The sequence below is a fragment of the Octodon degus genome, unplaced genomic scaffold (assembly GCF_000260255.1).
Source record: "Octodon degus isolate 3935 unplaced genomic scaffold, OctDeg1.0 scaffold00029, whole genome shotgun sequence".
Classification (NCBI taxonomy): Eukaryota; Metazoa; Chordata; class Mammalia; order Rodentia; family Octodontidae; genus Octodon; species Octodon degus.
The window spans coordinates 13,728,203-13,743,395 of NW_004524605.1; the positions used below are offsets into that span (position 1 = coordinate 13,728,203).

General features: G+C 47.2%; 1 protein-coding gene across 1 annotated transcript in view; it reads left to right on the plus strand.

The window, feature by feature from the left end:
- The window catches only part of Lsm11 (LSM11, U7 small nuclear RNA associated), a 9,589-nt gene extending 300 nt beyond the window's left edge, over positions 1 to 9,289 (plus strand). The window contains 4 exon segments of the mRNA XM_023713251.1: positions 1 to 171; positions 4,748 to 4,887; positions 6,737 to 6,820; positions 7,261 to 9,289. The exon segment at positions 1 to 171 is cut by the window's left edge and continues 100 nt beyond it. Coding sequence (XP_023569019.1) covers positions 1 to 171; positions 4,748 to 4,887; positions 6,737 to 6,820; positions 7,261 to 7,671 — 806 coding nt within the window. The 3' untranslated portion in view covers positions 7,672 to 9,289.
- The last annotated feature ends 5,904 nt before the right edge of the window (positions 9,290 to 15,193 follow it).

Sequence of the window (15,193 nt, forward strand, 5' to 3'; positions counted from 1 at the left end):
CGGGCCGGAGCCGCCGCCGCGCGGACGCCCCCGCCCCGGACCCCGAGCGCATCCAGCGCCTGCGTCGCCTCATGGTGGTCAAGGAGGAAGAGGACGGCACGGCCAGGGCGTCCCGGCGGGGACCGGGTCGCAGCCGGAAGGCGCCGCGCAACGTGCTCACGCGAATGCCCCGTGAGTCCGCGGAGGGGCGGGCGGTGGGCGGGCGGGCGGTGGGCTCGCTGCCGGGCTGCCCCGAGGGGCGGGCGCTGCGGAGCGGGTCTGCAGGAGTGACCGGCCGCGGGCGGCTCGCGTCTGCGGGAGCGTCGCGGGGACACTGGCGTGGCCGTGAGGAGCCTTGGGGCGCTCTGCGAAGGAGAGCAAGGTGCTTGCGAGCGTCCGCGGGGGTGATGAGCCCGCAGCGAGGCTCTGCAGGCGTGACCGCGGCGTCCGGAGAGTTTGAGGACCATCGTGGGGGTGCAGAGAGGGGGCGAAGTCTTGGGGACCAGAGACAAGGGTAGAGGGAGGGAAGGACGGTGATGCAGAAGTTGTGGGGGAGAGCAGCCAGCACCAGGGAAGGGAGAGTGGCTCGGGGGGGTTTGAGGATCCGACGGACTGACACTGACGGGAGGTCTGTTCAGATGGCGCCAGGGGCCTAATTTCACAGCCCCTACTCAGGAAGTGACAGTTCCTTTGGGGGCAGGACAGGGGCCCAGGATCTTGGTACACGTATGTTCCCGTGACTAAATACAAGTGCTGGAATGCAGCAGGTACAGAATGCCACTAAAACACGGGCAGTGTTTCACAGCCACTCGGAGTGCTGGCCTGTCGCAGGACTGTGTGTCGAGCTCCTCTTACCATATGCGCAGGTTATTTTAAGTTCAGAAGGTCTAAATGGCCCAGGGGGATTTCTTGGAGCTTCCCAAAAGAGCCTTAGAGTCCAGCTGTAAACAGCAGAGCTTCTAATGCGAGCGCTCTGTCTTGCATATGAAATAAACACAGCCCAGGGTTCTATCTTTTGTCGTCTGGAAAGCAGTTCTGACTTCTGCCCTGTGAACACAGTGACCTACTTAGCCATTCAGTGTCTGTATGCTGGTAATTAAATTGAGTTGTTTCCTTTTGAAAAGAGGGGTTTGCTAAGCAAGATACAATTCCGCATCATTCCTAGAAACCTGTTTATTCAGAAAACATCCTGAAAAGCTGTGTGATGTTATGAGTGCCTTTGCTGCGTGACTTATCGTGTCCAAGCTAGAATTTACCCTAGCTTTCCTGATCTTCCGAAACAGAAAGTGTGCACGTTCTTAAAATAAGGGCAGTCTGGGTGGGCTGATTCTATGTTTTGGCACTATTAGGTTGTTGAAATTCACTCCCAGCTACCACTTTGCTACCAGTATTACCAAGGGAAAGAAATATTTCTATGCAGTAGGTGGTTTTAGCTTTCCCACGAAGCACTTTTCAGTAATGGTTAAGACAGTGTGTGAAGACCAGCTTTGTCGACTTCTACAAGTAATTATTTGCCTAGAATCAACATCTCAGGGAATGTGCCATGGTTACTGAAAATTTTAATCATGGTTTTAGAAACAGTTGGGTACACATTATACACATGAGTTGACATCAGAAAAGAGATGACCCTCAGAGAGCAAGAAAACGATACAAGCAGGAGCAGAGATTAGATTTATTAAAGAAAGTATCTGAGAAAAAGTAAGCATTAGCTTTTGAGGTTAAGGAGCATGATTGGGGGCATTTTTTAAAAAATCAGATGACTCTGTAATTTATATGTAGCAAAACTTGTTATTTTATTTTTTTTATATTTTAGTACAGGGTGTGCAGGCTCTCACTTTGTAGATCAGAATCATGAGCCGCCTGTGTTCAGCCTCCAAAGAGCTGGGATTACAGGCCCGAGCCACCACACCCAGTCTCAATCTCAATCTAAGTGTGCCCTGGGGGCGGGGCCGGCATGGCATGCCAGGGATTGAACCCAGGCCTCTGCGCTCTGCCTTAAAACTTGTTATATTAAAACGGGTTTCCACAAATGTGTACAGCCTCCCTAGGTTTGAATACTGGCTCCTCCAATCTCTAAATGTTTTACTTTAGGTTGCTTAAATGCTTGTAGGCCTCAGGTTCCTTGTTTGTAGGATGAAAACAGTAGAATCCATGTCACTGTGAGGATTAAACTGGTTAACACCTTTAAAGTGTTTATAATAGTAATGTTCCCCAGTTCCTAGGGAAACTTTCAATGAATATCAAATGTCACTGTTATTTGGGTTGTTGTGGCAGTTATTATGTTTAGAGCTTTATAATTACAAGTTCCAAGTCAGAGGGTTGGCTGAATTGTTTGCTAAGTAATAAGTGACTTTGAGCAAATGACATCAGTCTTTCTGGATTTGTTTCCTTTCTATAAAGTAGGCCTAGATAGTAGTACTTCTGTGTGAGGGTTGTTGGGAGAATTACATAAAGTAATACCTGTAAAGTTAAGCTTAAAACAGGGCCTGTCTCCTACATGAGGCCTGCTAATGGGTGACAGTGATGATTGATGGTAGTAATGCAAATGACATTGGAGGCCTGAGTGAGGCGAACGAGCAGACATACAGGAAATCGGTTGCCTGTAGGGTTCTAGGCTGAATTGTGCTGTGGGAAGAGAAAGGATAGAGCAGGCCTTAACTTTTGAGAATCTGTTCTCTGCCCCTAGGAATGGTCACGCACGGGGAGAAGGAGGCGCCGGCTAAGCATGACCTGAATGTGGAAGGCTGCAGGCCAAGAATAGTGGCCGCGCAGTAGGGGACATGGACGAATAGCTTTGGTCAAAGGTCAGGCATTTGCGTGGGTGTCACACTGAGTTTCAGAAGGCCACGTGTCTCTTGGAGTCGTTCTCAGACAGTGAGAAAGAGACTGGATTCTGGTTTGCAGTGGAGCACTCCTTTCTGCCGTTGCTGTTTGCTCTCCTAGGTGGTGCTAGTGCTGTGTTTCTGATCACATAGGAGGAGAGAAAAGGTCTCTGGAATTAACACTGTGTTAAATCTTGGGAAGAAACACATTAAGAGAGAAAGAGTTGAAACATCTGACTTTGCCATTTATTTCTACAGGGTTGGTTTTTTAGTTGTTTTTTACAATGTATTTGGTACAGGATCTCACTATGCAGCTCTGACTCGTAGTGATCCTCCTGTTTTCAGCCTCCCCAGAGCTGGGATTAGAGGCGTGTGCCGACACACCTGATCCTGGTGGCTGGCTCAGCACACCGGGGGGCGGGGCCAGGGGGCCGTGTGGATCAAGGGATCGAACCCCTGTGCCTGCCTAAGCAGGCGCTTAGTCTGCTGAGCTATCTCTCTGGCCCTCAAGGCTGTTGCTAAGATAACACTTGTGCTTTCCTTCTATTTTGCAAGCCTAGGGGAAGACGTACATCAAATGGCTCTGTGTTTTCGAGTTAGGAAAAGAATAGTCTTCCATTGTGCATAAAAGCACCCACGTGTGGAAGACAGGGAGACAGCATGGCTGTGGGTGAAGGGAGCAACACAGGCAAGGTGATTGGGATCAAGGAACTGCGTTATGGAGATCTGTTCCTGAATGTAGCATAAGGGAACCTGCAGCCCAGGCTCCGTCTCTCCTTTCCATTGCTGCCTTTTGGCTCCAGCTGCACTTTACTGCCGAGTTTTCAGTCGGGCACAAATTCCTACTTGTCATCTATTAGGTAATTTTCTTCCAAGAGTATTTGCTTTCATTAACCGTGGTCATCGGCTGTGTGTCAGTTCATGAATGAGGGATAAAGCAGTCAAGAGAAACCAACTTAATTATTCAAATAAAAGGCAGAACTCTTCTCTATTAAGTCACTAGAGAGAGGTGTGTGTTTTGTTTTGTTTTGTTTTGTTATGTTATGTTATGTTTTGTTTTGTTTTGTTTCAATGACAAATACTGTCCAAAGAATTTTGTCTTACAAATTTGGGAGAAGACAGGCAGATGCCATGTATCAGGGTTCTGTTTGTATGTTGGAGGGATGACATGCTCGTGAGAGGCTTTCTATTCTAAAGCCAGTATGTGGTGAGAGCTAAATTAACATGAAGTAAGAAAAATCCATCTCCTCGCTATAGCTCTGAGAAAAAAAGAGTTCTTCATGACAAAAACTGAAAATCGTAATCCCGTTCTTCCTGCCACACGCTGGCACATTGCCCCTTGCGTGTGGTTCTTGGTAGCAATCTCCCGGGAGCCTGAAGCTCAGGAGCGGGCGTCTGTGGTCCAGCAAGGGTTGAACTGCAGCCCCCCTCCTCCTCCTAGTGTAAGATCGTGTGCACTGGAACACGGGTAGCCCCAGAGAGCTTGTTCCTGGGGCAGCTCAGACTGCGGGCCCGAAAGCCGCTCTGTTTGAGAGCATGGCATGTGCTAAAAGCAGGTAAGATACACAGCTCATTTCCTTCAGAAACACGGACAAGTCTTTTTGCTGTCCGTTTCTTGAGAATTATGCTGACAACAGAATGGTCTTAATGTGTACAAGCAAGAAGAATCTAGCTGGTGATTGGAACAGTTGATGTGGCGTGACTTTCGTCACAGAAGTTTTGAAACGACGGCGCATCTGAGAGCCGGTGCACCGCAGACGGGGGATAGATTGCCGGGGCGCTCGCGTGTGGTTTCCCCACGTGCTGCCGGGCGCTGTCCTCAGTCCGCGTGCTGGCTGTACCAGCCACGGGACGTCGCTCCTGCGCTCGCCGCGCACGACACGGCTGGCTGCTCCCAGCTGGAGGCCCGCGTCGCTGCTGTCCTCACTGCTCTTCTTTCGTTGCAGTGCACGAAGGCAGCCCCCTGGGCGAGCTGCATCGCTGTATCCGTGAGGGCGTCAAGGTGAACGTCCACATCCGCACTTTCAAGGGGCTCCGGGGCGTCTGTACAGGCTTCCTCGTGGCGTTTGACAAGTTCTGGAATATGGTAATTAATTTTTCAGAAGGGGCATGGAGAATCTACTAGAGAGTAGATACTTTATATGTCTAAAAGACCACAGTAGCATTATTAAGCAAAACTATAAAATAACTTCTTAGAACTAAAATCTTCATACAGCCTTAGACAGTTATTTTTATTGCTTCCTTTGCTTTCATTGCCGCCTTCCTTAAGGTGGTATAATTTTGCTCTTCCCTCCTGGAGACATTTAGCAATGTCCAGGGATTTTTATTTTTTTATTGTCACATCCGTGAGACAGGAAACTGCTGGTATCGGATGGAGGCAGGGACACTGCTGAATCCTAATGTGCAAGACAGCCCCTCCCCAATGAAGAATTACCCAGCCCCAAATGCCATTAGTGCCAAGATTGGGAAGCCCAGCCTAAAAGAATAATTATCCAGTTTAGTAATTTTAAATTCATTTCCTGCCAACTGTCCTTTTATTCATTTAAAAATATTTATTGCCTCCCACTTTGGCCAGTCCTGGTGGCAGATACAGCACTGGGGAAGATAGAGGTGAGGCAGACATTAATAAGCAAAACATTTTGTGGGATGCTCCCTTATAAAGAGTGTGCCACACACTCCCAGCATTAGGGACACTTACTGTCTTGCTAGACAATGGTAAGGGGAAGGAGTCCGTGACAGCACAGCTGTAATAGCCAATAATTAGTGGCGCTACCAGGGTTTCTGGTGCTTTCCTTCTCCAACTTTCCTCTTCCCTGTGCTCTGTCCCCATCTGTTCATTCTCATGGATACAGTAACAGTTGCTAAGACTTAGTAGTTACTCACTCTGTGCCCAAGCTGTCTTAAGGGTTCTCTACGTTATCTTCATGGGTGAATCGGAGGCCCTATTATGATCCTGTCTCACAAATGAAGAGACTGAGTTCAGAGAAATGGACAGATTGGTCCCAGGTCCCAGGGTTATTAAGTGGAGGTACCAGGCTTTATCCTGAGTCTTTTTTACTCCTTTTTTTTTTTTTTTTTTTTTAACAGAAATCTTTTTTTTTTTTTTTTTTTTGGTAACAGAAATCAAACTCAGGACCTTATGCTTCCCAGGCAGGTACTGTGCCACTGAGCTATCTCCCAAGGCCTCTTTTTCACTCCCAGACTGTGTTTTCAGCCATTATGGAATTTGAATTCTAGCTTCAAATCTTGGATGTAGATTTTAACCCAAGCTTCATGACTTAGTAACTTTGGTTATCACTCTTGAGCTTCAGCCATCTCATCATGGGAGTAAATACTCTCTTATTTTCATTTTCCCATGAGGGGGAAGGATTTCAGAGAATATACTTAATATTATCAGCTTTTACTTGTAGGGTGATTTACCTTTTTCAGAGTAATTTGTGTTACATAATCCCACTTGCCCCTAGCAGTTGTCCTGTGAGACCGAGTCCAGTGAGGAAAACTTACAGGTCATTCTGCCTGTAACTCTTGTTCATCCTCGTTGATTGCAGTCATGAGACGGAGCCACTGAGGAGGGTACAGAGGCAGTGCGGTCCAAAGCTACCTTGTGTCATTGTCCCCCAGGTGTTCTGGCTTAGAGGGTTTGGGGCTTCATTTCAGACCTATTGAATCAGGGCCTCTAGGAAGTAGGCTTGGGTTTGTAATTTAGGCACCCGTGCCACGCTGCGATGAAGACACTCACCAGGCATCGGAGAAACTCACAGCGTGGTAGCGGGTTGGCGCGCTCAGGACAAGGTGCCAAGCGTTGCCGTTTTCTTCTGTCTGAAAGTTCGGTTACCTGTTGAGTTCCTCTCCATTTAGATATTATTCTGCCTTTTCCCAAAAAAGTTTTTAAAATACAACTTTTAATTTCGCTTCTTCGTTTTCCCTTCCTCCAGGCACTTACTGATGTGGATGAGACCTACAGAAAACCTGTCCTCGGCAAAGCGTACGAACGGGACTCTTCACTGACTCTCACGAGGGTAGGCAGTGCTCCGACCTCCTTTCCAGCTTAGGATTTAAGAGCCTGGCCCCGGTGGCCAAGGTGGCCTAGGAGCAGCCCCTGTCCACAACCCGCATGTGCCTGTAAGGCAGTCCTGGCTGTCTTTCCTGTCCTGCTATCACTGATCTCAGATGCCTCCAGGCTTCTGACCTGTATATCTGAATAGCCAGTTCCCTCTTGTGTAAGATTTCAAAGTCTTTTGGCCTTACATCACAGAAGTAAGTAGGTGCTTTTTCTCTTGACATACTTACTGCTCTATCTTCATTATGGATATAAATAGAAAACTTATTACTAACTTATTAAAAGTTGGAATGCACGGAGTCCAAAGAGCATAATTAAGAATCTGGGTTTTTTCTCTATATAGAAAGAAGGACGTTGAGGGTGAAGAAAAGGCTAATATTTGTGTTGCTCACCTTGTAGCTGTTTGATCGGCTGAAACTCCAAGATTCCTCCAAGAAGGAAGCAGATTCGAAGTCTGTAGTTGAAGACTCCACTCTGTCCAGATACTCGCAGACATCGACTTGGAAGGTGGCCTCCGTCTGGGGACGAGGAGACACTGACCGGGGCTCCCGCAGGCGCTCCCGCTCTGTTCCCTCTTCCCTCCAAGCATCTGCTAGGGAGGAGTCCAGGTCCGAGCTGTCAGGCCGGACCACAAGGACAGAAGGGTCTAGTGCAGGAGGTACGGTTTCCAGGGCCACCACCCTTTCCCGGGGCCAGTCCCGTAAGAAAAAGCGAAAGCCCAAAGTGGATTACCAGCAGGTGTTCACTCGACACATAAATCAGATTTTCATTCGCGGTGAGAATGTCTTGCTGGTGCATCTTGCGCAGTAACCAGCTCATTTCAGCTTCGGTCTTTAGAAATAAAATGCATGAGTTACTACTATGCTGCACCCTAGTAGCCCAGTGAAGCTTGAGTTGGAATGGTTCCCTCTGGTCCGGCACATGCAGAGGACAGAGCAGGCTCAACCCTCTGTGAGATGAGCTCAAGGAGCGGACAGGCCTTGGGAGGGCAGGCGTTTGAGTCAGTGTCAGGGTAGAAGCCAGGCAAGGGCACAACATGCATCCGATGGGTGTCCTGGTCTACTCCAGTCACAGAAGCCAAGTGTATGAGATTTTGAACTTAGGGATCACAGTATGAGTGGAAGTCACTTTCCAATCACTAGAAAAAAAAAAAAAAAACTCTCAAAAGAACTCTCTCATTTTGACAAGCTAGTGCACTACAACTCATGAATTTGATTCTAAGAGTAGCGCTGCAAGTTGCCCTGGATCCCTGTACCCACATCTTGTAACTGACCTGGCTCAACACCATTCTCTTTTGATGAAGAAATGAAATTTCTTTTGAATATCTGTAAGGTCTAAGAGGGTTACCAACTTATAGAGGAGTAACATGTAGGTGGGGCTGTGCCCCAGGTAGCCAGTGACCAGTGCTCTGTCCTGCTCTCTCTCCTTGCCGTGGACAGAAACCCAGGCCTTCCTCAGTCTTCCTCACCAGAGGTGGCCTCTGCAGGTGACACACCAGATGAGACTGTAGCTCGCTTGTGTGGTGGCTTCTCGTCCTTCGTGCAGACTGACTTCTGTGGCATGGTGCTAGTGCATGTCCCCTGTGGTATTGCCCCCCTGTATATAGTGTAAACTGTCCTGTGAGCTTCATGGCAAGAGACTGTGACCTTCATGGCTAGCTTCAAAGAGTTCGGTGTGAACTCAGACATGTACCTGCATCACGCGGCTGACAGTCCCCTTTCCACGTGGGGCTGTCCTCGTGTATGATCTCAGAATGGTTTACTGTGAAACAGTGGAGGTTGTTTTATTCCCTTGAGTCAGTGTTTACAGGGAGGGACATTTTCCTCACAGCCTGGCACGAGTCACAGGAGCACCACGGCACCCAGAGCCGCTCCTGCTTAAGGCATACTGTTACGTGCATTCTGACCGCCAGGGCAGAATAGGCTGCAGCTTGACACAGACTGCTAGGCATGGTGACTTTTTGTTTTGTTTATATTTGTTTTATCTCGGGTAACTTACATTCACAGTGAGAAGAAATAGCTAACTAGTATATGGAAAAGAGAAATTGCCCACTGTATTTGTTGTTTACTTCGACTGAGTCTCCTGAGACACAAGGTGAATAAGGGTTAGGGAGCTGGAATGCCGGGTCTTCTAACTGAACCACTGGCTCACTGGACAAAAGTGAGCAGATTTAAGCCCTCTGTGCCTCAGTTTCCCTTGTCAGACACCTACCTCACAAGGGCATTGTGACAGAGATTTTAAGAAGGCATTTTACAGCCTCTAAACATGCTTAAGTGCCATGAGAAATTTTTACTGTACTTCACAGCTCTGTAAGAACTGTACATCTTATGAGCAGGGCAGGTGCTATATAAGAAGGAAGTGTCCCTAGGTGTCCTCTCAGGATCTGGTAACCATTGTCAGAAGGCAGTGGAAACTAGGGTCGGTGGAAGTTTCCAGAATACCTTCAGGAAGAGGGGAACAGCGTTTTGGCTTCTTTTGCTGCTCTCCCCACGTCCCAACCCCAGTGTTTTCTCTGATAATTATCAGAAAGATTCAAATAATACCAAAGGGAAAATGAGTATCTAAAAGTGGCACATCCCCAAAGGGGGATTCGCAGAAGCCTTTATTTATTTCCTGCTAATTTGTTTTTATTTGTAGATGTATTTGAAAGCACGCTTTAGAGCTGGATTAGATGCACTGAAGTATTTAAGAAATTCCAGTTTACAAACTCAAGACCACAATTATCTTGCAGTTTGCCAATCTAAACTGTCTTGTCACTAATGTGTCCAACAATCTCAATCCCCAGATTAAGAGTGTTTTGCTTATGCATCGGGCAGTGCTGCCTGCACCTCTGCCAGCCGCCCCTGCCAGCCTCCTGTCTGCCTTCTTGTCCGTCAGTTAGAAGCTGTAATAGATACTCTGTTTTCCCAATAATGTAGAAATTTGGAGTAAAAAGAACTATAATTTCCATCTCTTTTTATTACCTTATTAAGTCTAGACTGATTTATTTTAAACACATGTAAGTTTTATGTTTATGTATAACTTCCATATTTTCACATAAAATTGAATTATTGTTTTCTCCCAATGTAACATGAAAATAATTTGAACTCTGTGCTGTCTTGCTCCTCTTGTGTGGTTTAAGCAATGTTCCTAGAGTGACTATTATTTAGTAAGCGTGCTCTTTTATACAAAGCATGATAATAATTTTTAGGAAAGTTCATTTTTTAAAATTTCTGCCTTTTCTTTACTGTTGGAAAGTGGTTTAAACATAAAGGAAAAATAGGCCCAAATAATGTATTGCTTCTGAAAAATTGTAACCATCCAGGTCATTAAATAAATTGCTGCGGTGGTAGTTCTGTGCTAGGACACAGGCTTAGCAATTCCATAGTTGATTGATTGATTGATTGATTGATTGATTGATTATGAATTGCTATTGAAATAATTGACATCCTCCCAGGAAAAGGGCAAGAAAAGGGGGAACTAATGGCAGAGAAGCAGAACTGGAACCTCGGCATCGCCTGCAAGGTCCCTCGCTGCTGCACTGTAACACAACTGGTCTCCAGGCAGCAGGGCTGGGAAACTTGGTAAGAGTAGTAGCATTTGGATCATCCAATGTGGTTCTTCAAAGAAATCTCTAGAGAAACAGCTATGTTTTTGAGACAAGTCATAAGACAGACCTGGCACTAGGTGGGGTTCTTTGGCTTACCCAACTTTCTTAGTATCATGTAATCAAAAAGCGGAGCATACGGTTTCATGCCCAGAACAATCTCAGGTGCCATCCTTCTTCCACAGAAGTGATTCTTTTGCTCTGTCCTCAGTGCAGTATGTACTGAGGTTGTCTGAGTTAGTGTCTGGGAGCAGTTCATGCTCCTTTTCTGGGATTGCCTTACGACCAAAAGCAGGCTAATGAGAAAACAGCAGCAACAGAGGCAGGTGGCTCTGGGCCAGCCGGCACCTCGCTCTCTGTTTGTGATGGGTGCTGAGTCAGCAAGGCTAGAAAATGTCAGCATTAAAATCTAGGTGCCTAGAAATCCTCACTGAGGTGCGGAGGACCAGGAGCAGTTCCGCAGGTCCCTGCGAGACGGTATGGGTTTAAGGTCTGAACTACCCCTCATGCTCACAAGCCTCACGCACATCTGTGTGTGCCGCCTTCACTCCATCTGAAAAAGGCAGCAGGACGCCGAGAGGGCCCCGATGTGTAGGGAGAGGTGGGGAGCAGATAACAGCACTAAGATGTGCTACATGCACTTAGCTGCTCCCCACGAGGACTGAGCACGGACTGCAGACACGCACTAGTAAAATTGAAGAAACCCTACTTGATACAAAAGGAATATCCATATTTCTGAATGTACTATTTCCATAGCAGCCAACCTGGGCGAAGCTATGAAATAGAATTGGTTCTCTAAGTTGCTGCTTTAAGTTTTCTCTGAATTTTGCCCCTAGGAGAAAATTACAAATTCTTCTAAGACAGCTGGCTGTCCCCGGTGCTGCCCCACACTCCCCATTCTTTCGTGCATGTTTCATGAATGATGTAATTGCCATGGGAAGATCAAGGTTCATGGAGGAGAAGAGTCTCGTGGCATAAATATAATAGTTATGCAGTTACTTTAATGCGTCTTTTTCTGTACCTCCCACATAGAGAACACAGTCAGCCCGCTTTAGTAGCGTATGTTCACCACTTGGTATCTTTCTTTTCCCAAAAGGTTTTTCTTAGTGCTTTAAAGCAAAGACATCTTTTGTGGGCTTGTGTTCAGAGGTGCGCAGTCTGTCAGGGTTTTCTGGCAAATTCAGTCGCTGGGTGTAGGATGTGCCTTCGTGGTTCCTGACGTGATTTTCTGGGCTCTGAAGAAGGGTTGGGCCTCTTCTACCCTTTCCGTTTTTAGCGTTTTTCAAGTATTTGTAAGCTCCCTTGCATTCTTCTAATTAGAATGAGAGCTGTCAAGGAAGGGCTTGGATGGTTCAAAGATCTAGGGAAGAAGCGTAACACCTGAGACCTTCAGCTGGTCTTTTATTTATTTAGAAAAAAAATAGTTTGATAAGCTCCCAGAGTTAGTGCTCCTTTAAAAACATTCTCTGAGAAGATGGCAGCTGCCCCTGGGAAAGCCGCAGACACGGTTCCCAATGCATTACTGTTGCTTTTGATTCTGGTTTCCTTGCAGCCAATGTCTGATGGTACATTTTTAGAACTGTGAAAAAAAAAGTCTGAAATCTTTTTCAGGGATATTACTTAAACTCTGATTATCTGGCTGGGTTAGGTTGAGCTAGGCTCTAGGGCAGCTCTTCACTTCTTTCTCTGTTGTCCTGACAGTAAAACGGATAGCTGTGTCTTTTTAAAAGTAGCTTCCTGACTCTGTATTGACATCTGAAGGTATCAGCCTTCTGTTTGGAATACCGACTTGCTAATTTTTTCAAGCCTACTGCTGGATTACTCTGTGTTTATAGTGTCACTATTCATATACCAGCCGCCAGAAGAAAAATCATGACTGTAATCTCATTTTTTATATTACCCCTAATTGTGAAGTTAACCAAAACCTTTTCTGTCTGGGGGAGAATTGCTGCTAGTTACCTTAGGGTGAAATGTCCTGCTTGTGTCATATGAAGGTCTGAAACAGTAATAAATATGACTGCATTACTGTACTGACTGCTTTGTCCCTGGTGATGGCGGGGAAGGTGGGAGGGATCCATTACCAGGAGATGCCCACCTAGGAAGTCGGAGGCCTTCTGCAGCTCATTATTGTGGCCTTGTGCCTTCTTCAACCAAAGCACATGCATACAGGTCACCCTCCTGAGGAAGGATTTCTCCCTAAGGTTATGTTTGGAGAAGTAGTTTTAAGCTGGGAATGGTGGTGCACACCTATAATCACAGCACGGGGAGGCTGAGCCAGGGGGATTATTGTGAGTTCAAGGCCAGCCTCAGCTACAAAGTGAGCTCAGGGCCAGCTGTACTGCATATCGAGACCCTGTCTCAAAAAGACCAAAAAATAAAAACTAAAATAAACAGTTTTGCCCATGTTACCAGTTACCAGTTCCCCTCCCAAGCACCACCCAAGGGTAATGAACAAATCTGTCGGATTACTCGTTGGCACCAATCCATTCTCTTCCCATTCTGCCCGAGTCACATCCACTTTGCTCCCCAAGTGTTTTGCCACAATCCCATACTTGATCGCCACTTGCTTCTAAAATACTTGAATTTGCCACCACCCCTCCTCTGCATGCATACAGGAAGCTGAGCCACCACAACTTTGCCCCGTTAATCCCTTGGCCTCTTTGTCTGCTTCCCAAGCTAAATCACTGCTACCTGGCACACAGAACCCTCACATCAGCTCTCAAGAGGGCAGACCTCAAGCTCTCGGGGAGGCCCAGTTCCTGTCTTGAAAACATGCTAGACTCCAGCTACGTGCAAGGCTCTTGGTCCGTCCTTGTCTGTGTCACGTCACAAAGCTTAGGTTATAGGACTGTGTCCCCACTGATCCAAAGACAGGCACAAGAGTCGGATAGCTTGGCATTTAAAATACAAATATTGGCAAGGGAGTGCTTCCTAGATAGGACTGGAAGGAGCAAGACATTCCTTGCTGTCCACATTCCCTCCTTAGATTTAATCAAGTGTTTCCAATCTGCTCAGTTGCCACTAGGTGGCAGTGGGTTAAAGAGAACTACCTACCTGAAGTCCCAGCAGGACCCAAGGCTCCCTCCTGGCTCTGGCCTACCGTGGTTCACCCTTACATGCCCGAGTCCTGACTGCAATGTTCTGGGAGAAACAAGCCTTAATTCACCCAACTGGAAGAGTGAACTTTTTTTTTTTTAACCACTGTTGAATTCATGTAATCTGGAGGTCAGGACCGATGACTTTTAGCTAATGAATGTATAGTACTTAGGAAAGAGTGGCAGTGAGAAAGGCTTCCCAGTGCCCGCTGTTTCAGGAGATCTGTGGCTGTTCTCTAGCAGACGACTCCTGCTTGCTTCTCCAAGGACCATTGCTGGCTCTCTTCCCCTGCTGCCAAGAGACTGCCTTCAGAATCTACCTCGAAGGCCTTGGGTTTTGGCAGCTGTATCACTTTGAAAGAGTTCACTCCAGGCTTTTTCATGAAAGACCATGTGTGAGAAGGCTGCACCTCGCTCTGATTCTGTGATCACAACTGCGCCTCCACTCCAAGGCTTCCAGCAAGTGCACTCGAGCCCAGGAATTACTGTACTAGATAGAGAAACAGTTGTCTTTAGTTGGAGCAATGGGGAGACGAAGTGGCGGTATTAGGCTGCCTCCCAGCATACCGTGACAAGGTCTTAGGGAGACCTGACCCTCCATGCGTCATTTCCCAGCAGCCAGTGGGGAAGAGGAGTGCAAAATGTGCAACAAGTAACCGTTCTTCACAGGAATTAACTAAAAATAAATTTTAATTGTGTTGGCGTTCCATCACCAGACAGTCCACTTAGAAAAGGTTTGCTTGGCTCACAGTGTAGAAGTCATACTATGTGGTCAATCGGCCCATTGATTTATGCCTGTGACAAGGCAGCCCAGGGCAGAGCAGGCAGGTCATAGCAGGGAAGCAGAAAAGAGGAAATGGCTAGAGTCCTAGCAGGATTCTTTGAGAGCATACACCCATGACGCGCACTGGGCCTACTTCAGAAACGTCATACTGCCACCTGAAAGTGCCAGCCTGCAGAGCCACCCTTTGCCACATGGGTCACTGGGAGGCATTCTACACCCAAACTACCAGTGACAAAAGAGTGTCATGTTACAGCTTTTTGCTTCTTGGTAATTTGCTCCATATTTCATTCATTAGCCTTGTAAAGGGGCAGAAGACAGATTGAGCCATAAGAAACTGCCATGTGGAAGCCTGTGGGCCATGTGCTGAGCATCTTACGTGCATTTCGTGGTTCAGATGCAACCACCATGTCATACTTTCACATCGGGGGACACAGTACCCAACACCCACAGTTTGAGGGAGCGGAGGTCTGACACAGTTTTTGGAGGCTTCAGTCCATAGTTAGCTGGCTCCAAGGCAGGAAGGCACAGTAGAAGGACCTGGTTGGGATGGGGAGAGAACTCCACTGTCTAAGCGCCTTCGTGGTAAGCACAAGGACCTGGATTTGATCCCTAGTCCTGCATGCTGTACCAGCTCTGGAACCCCAGGTATGCTGTGCTGGCCACCAAAACAGGGCATGGTGGCGCACGCCTGTAATCCCAGTGCTGGGGAAGCTGAGGCAGGAGGATCACTACAAGTCTGAGCTGCATAGTGAGACCCTGTACCAAATAAGCAATAAAAACATTTTTTAAAAAGGAGGACCTGGTTGCAGGAGGGTGCCCATGCCAAGGCCATCAGGAAGTGGAGTGAAGGGAGGAGCTGCGGGAGAG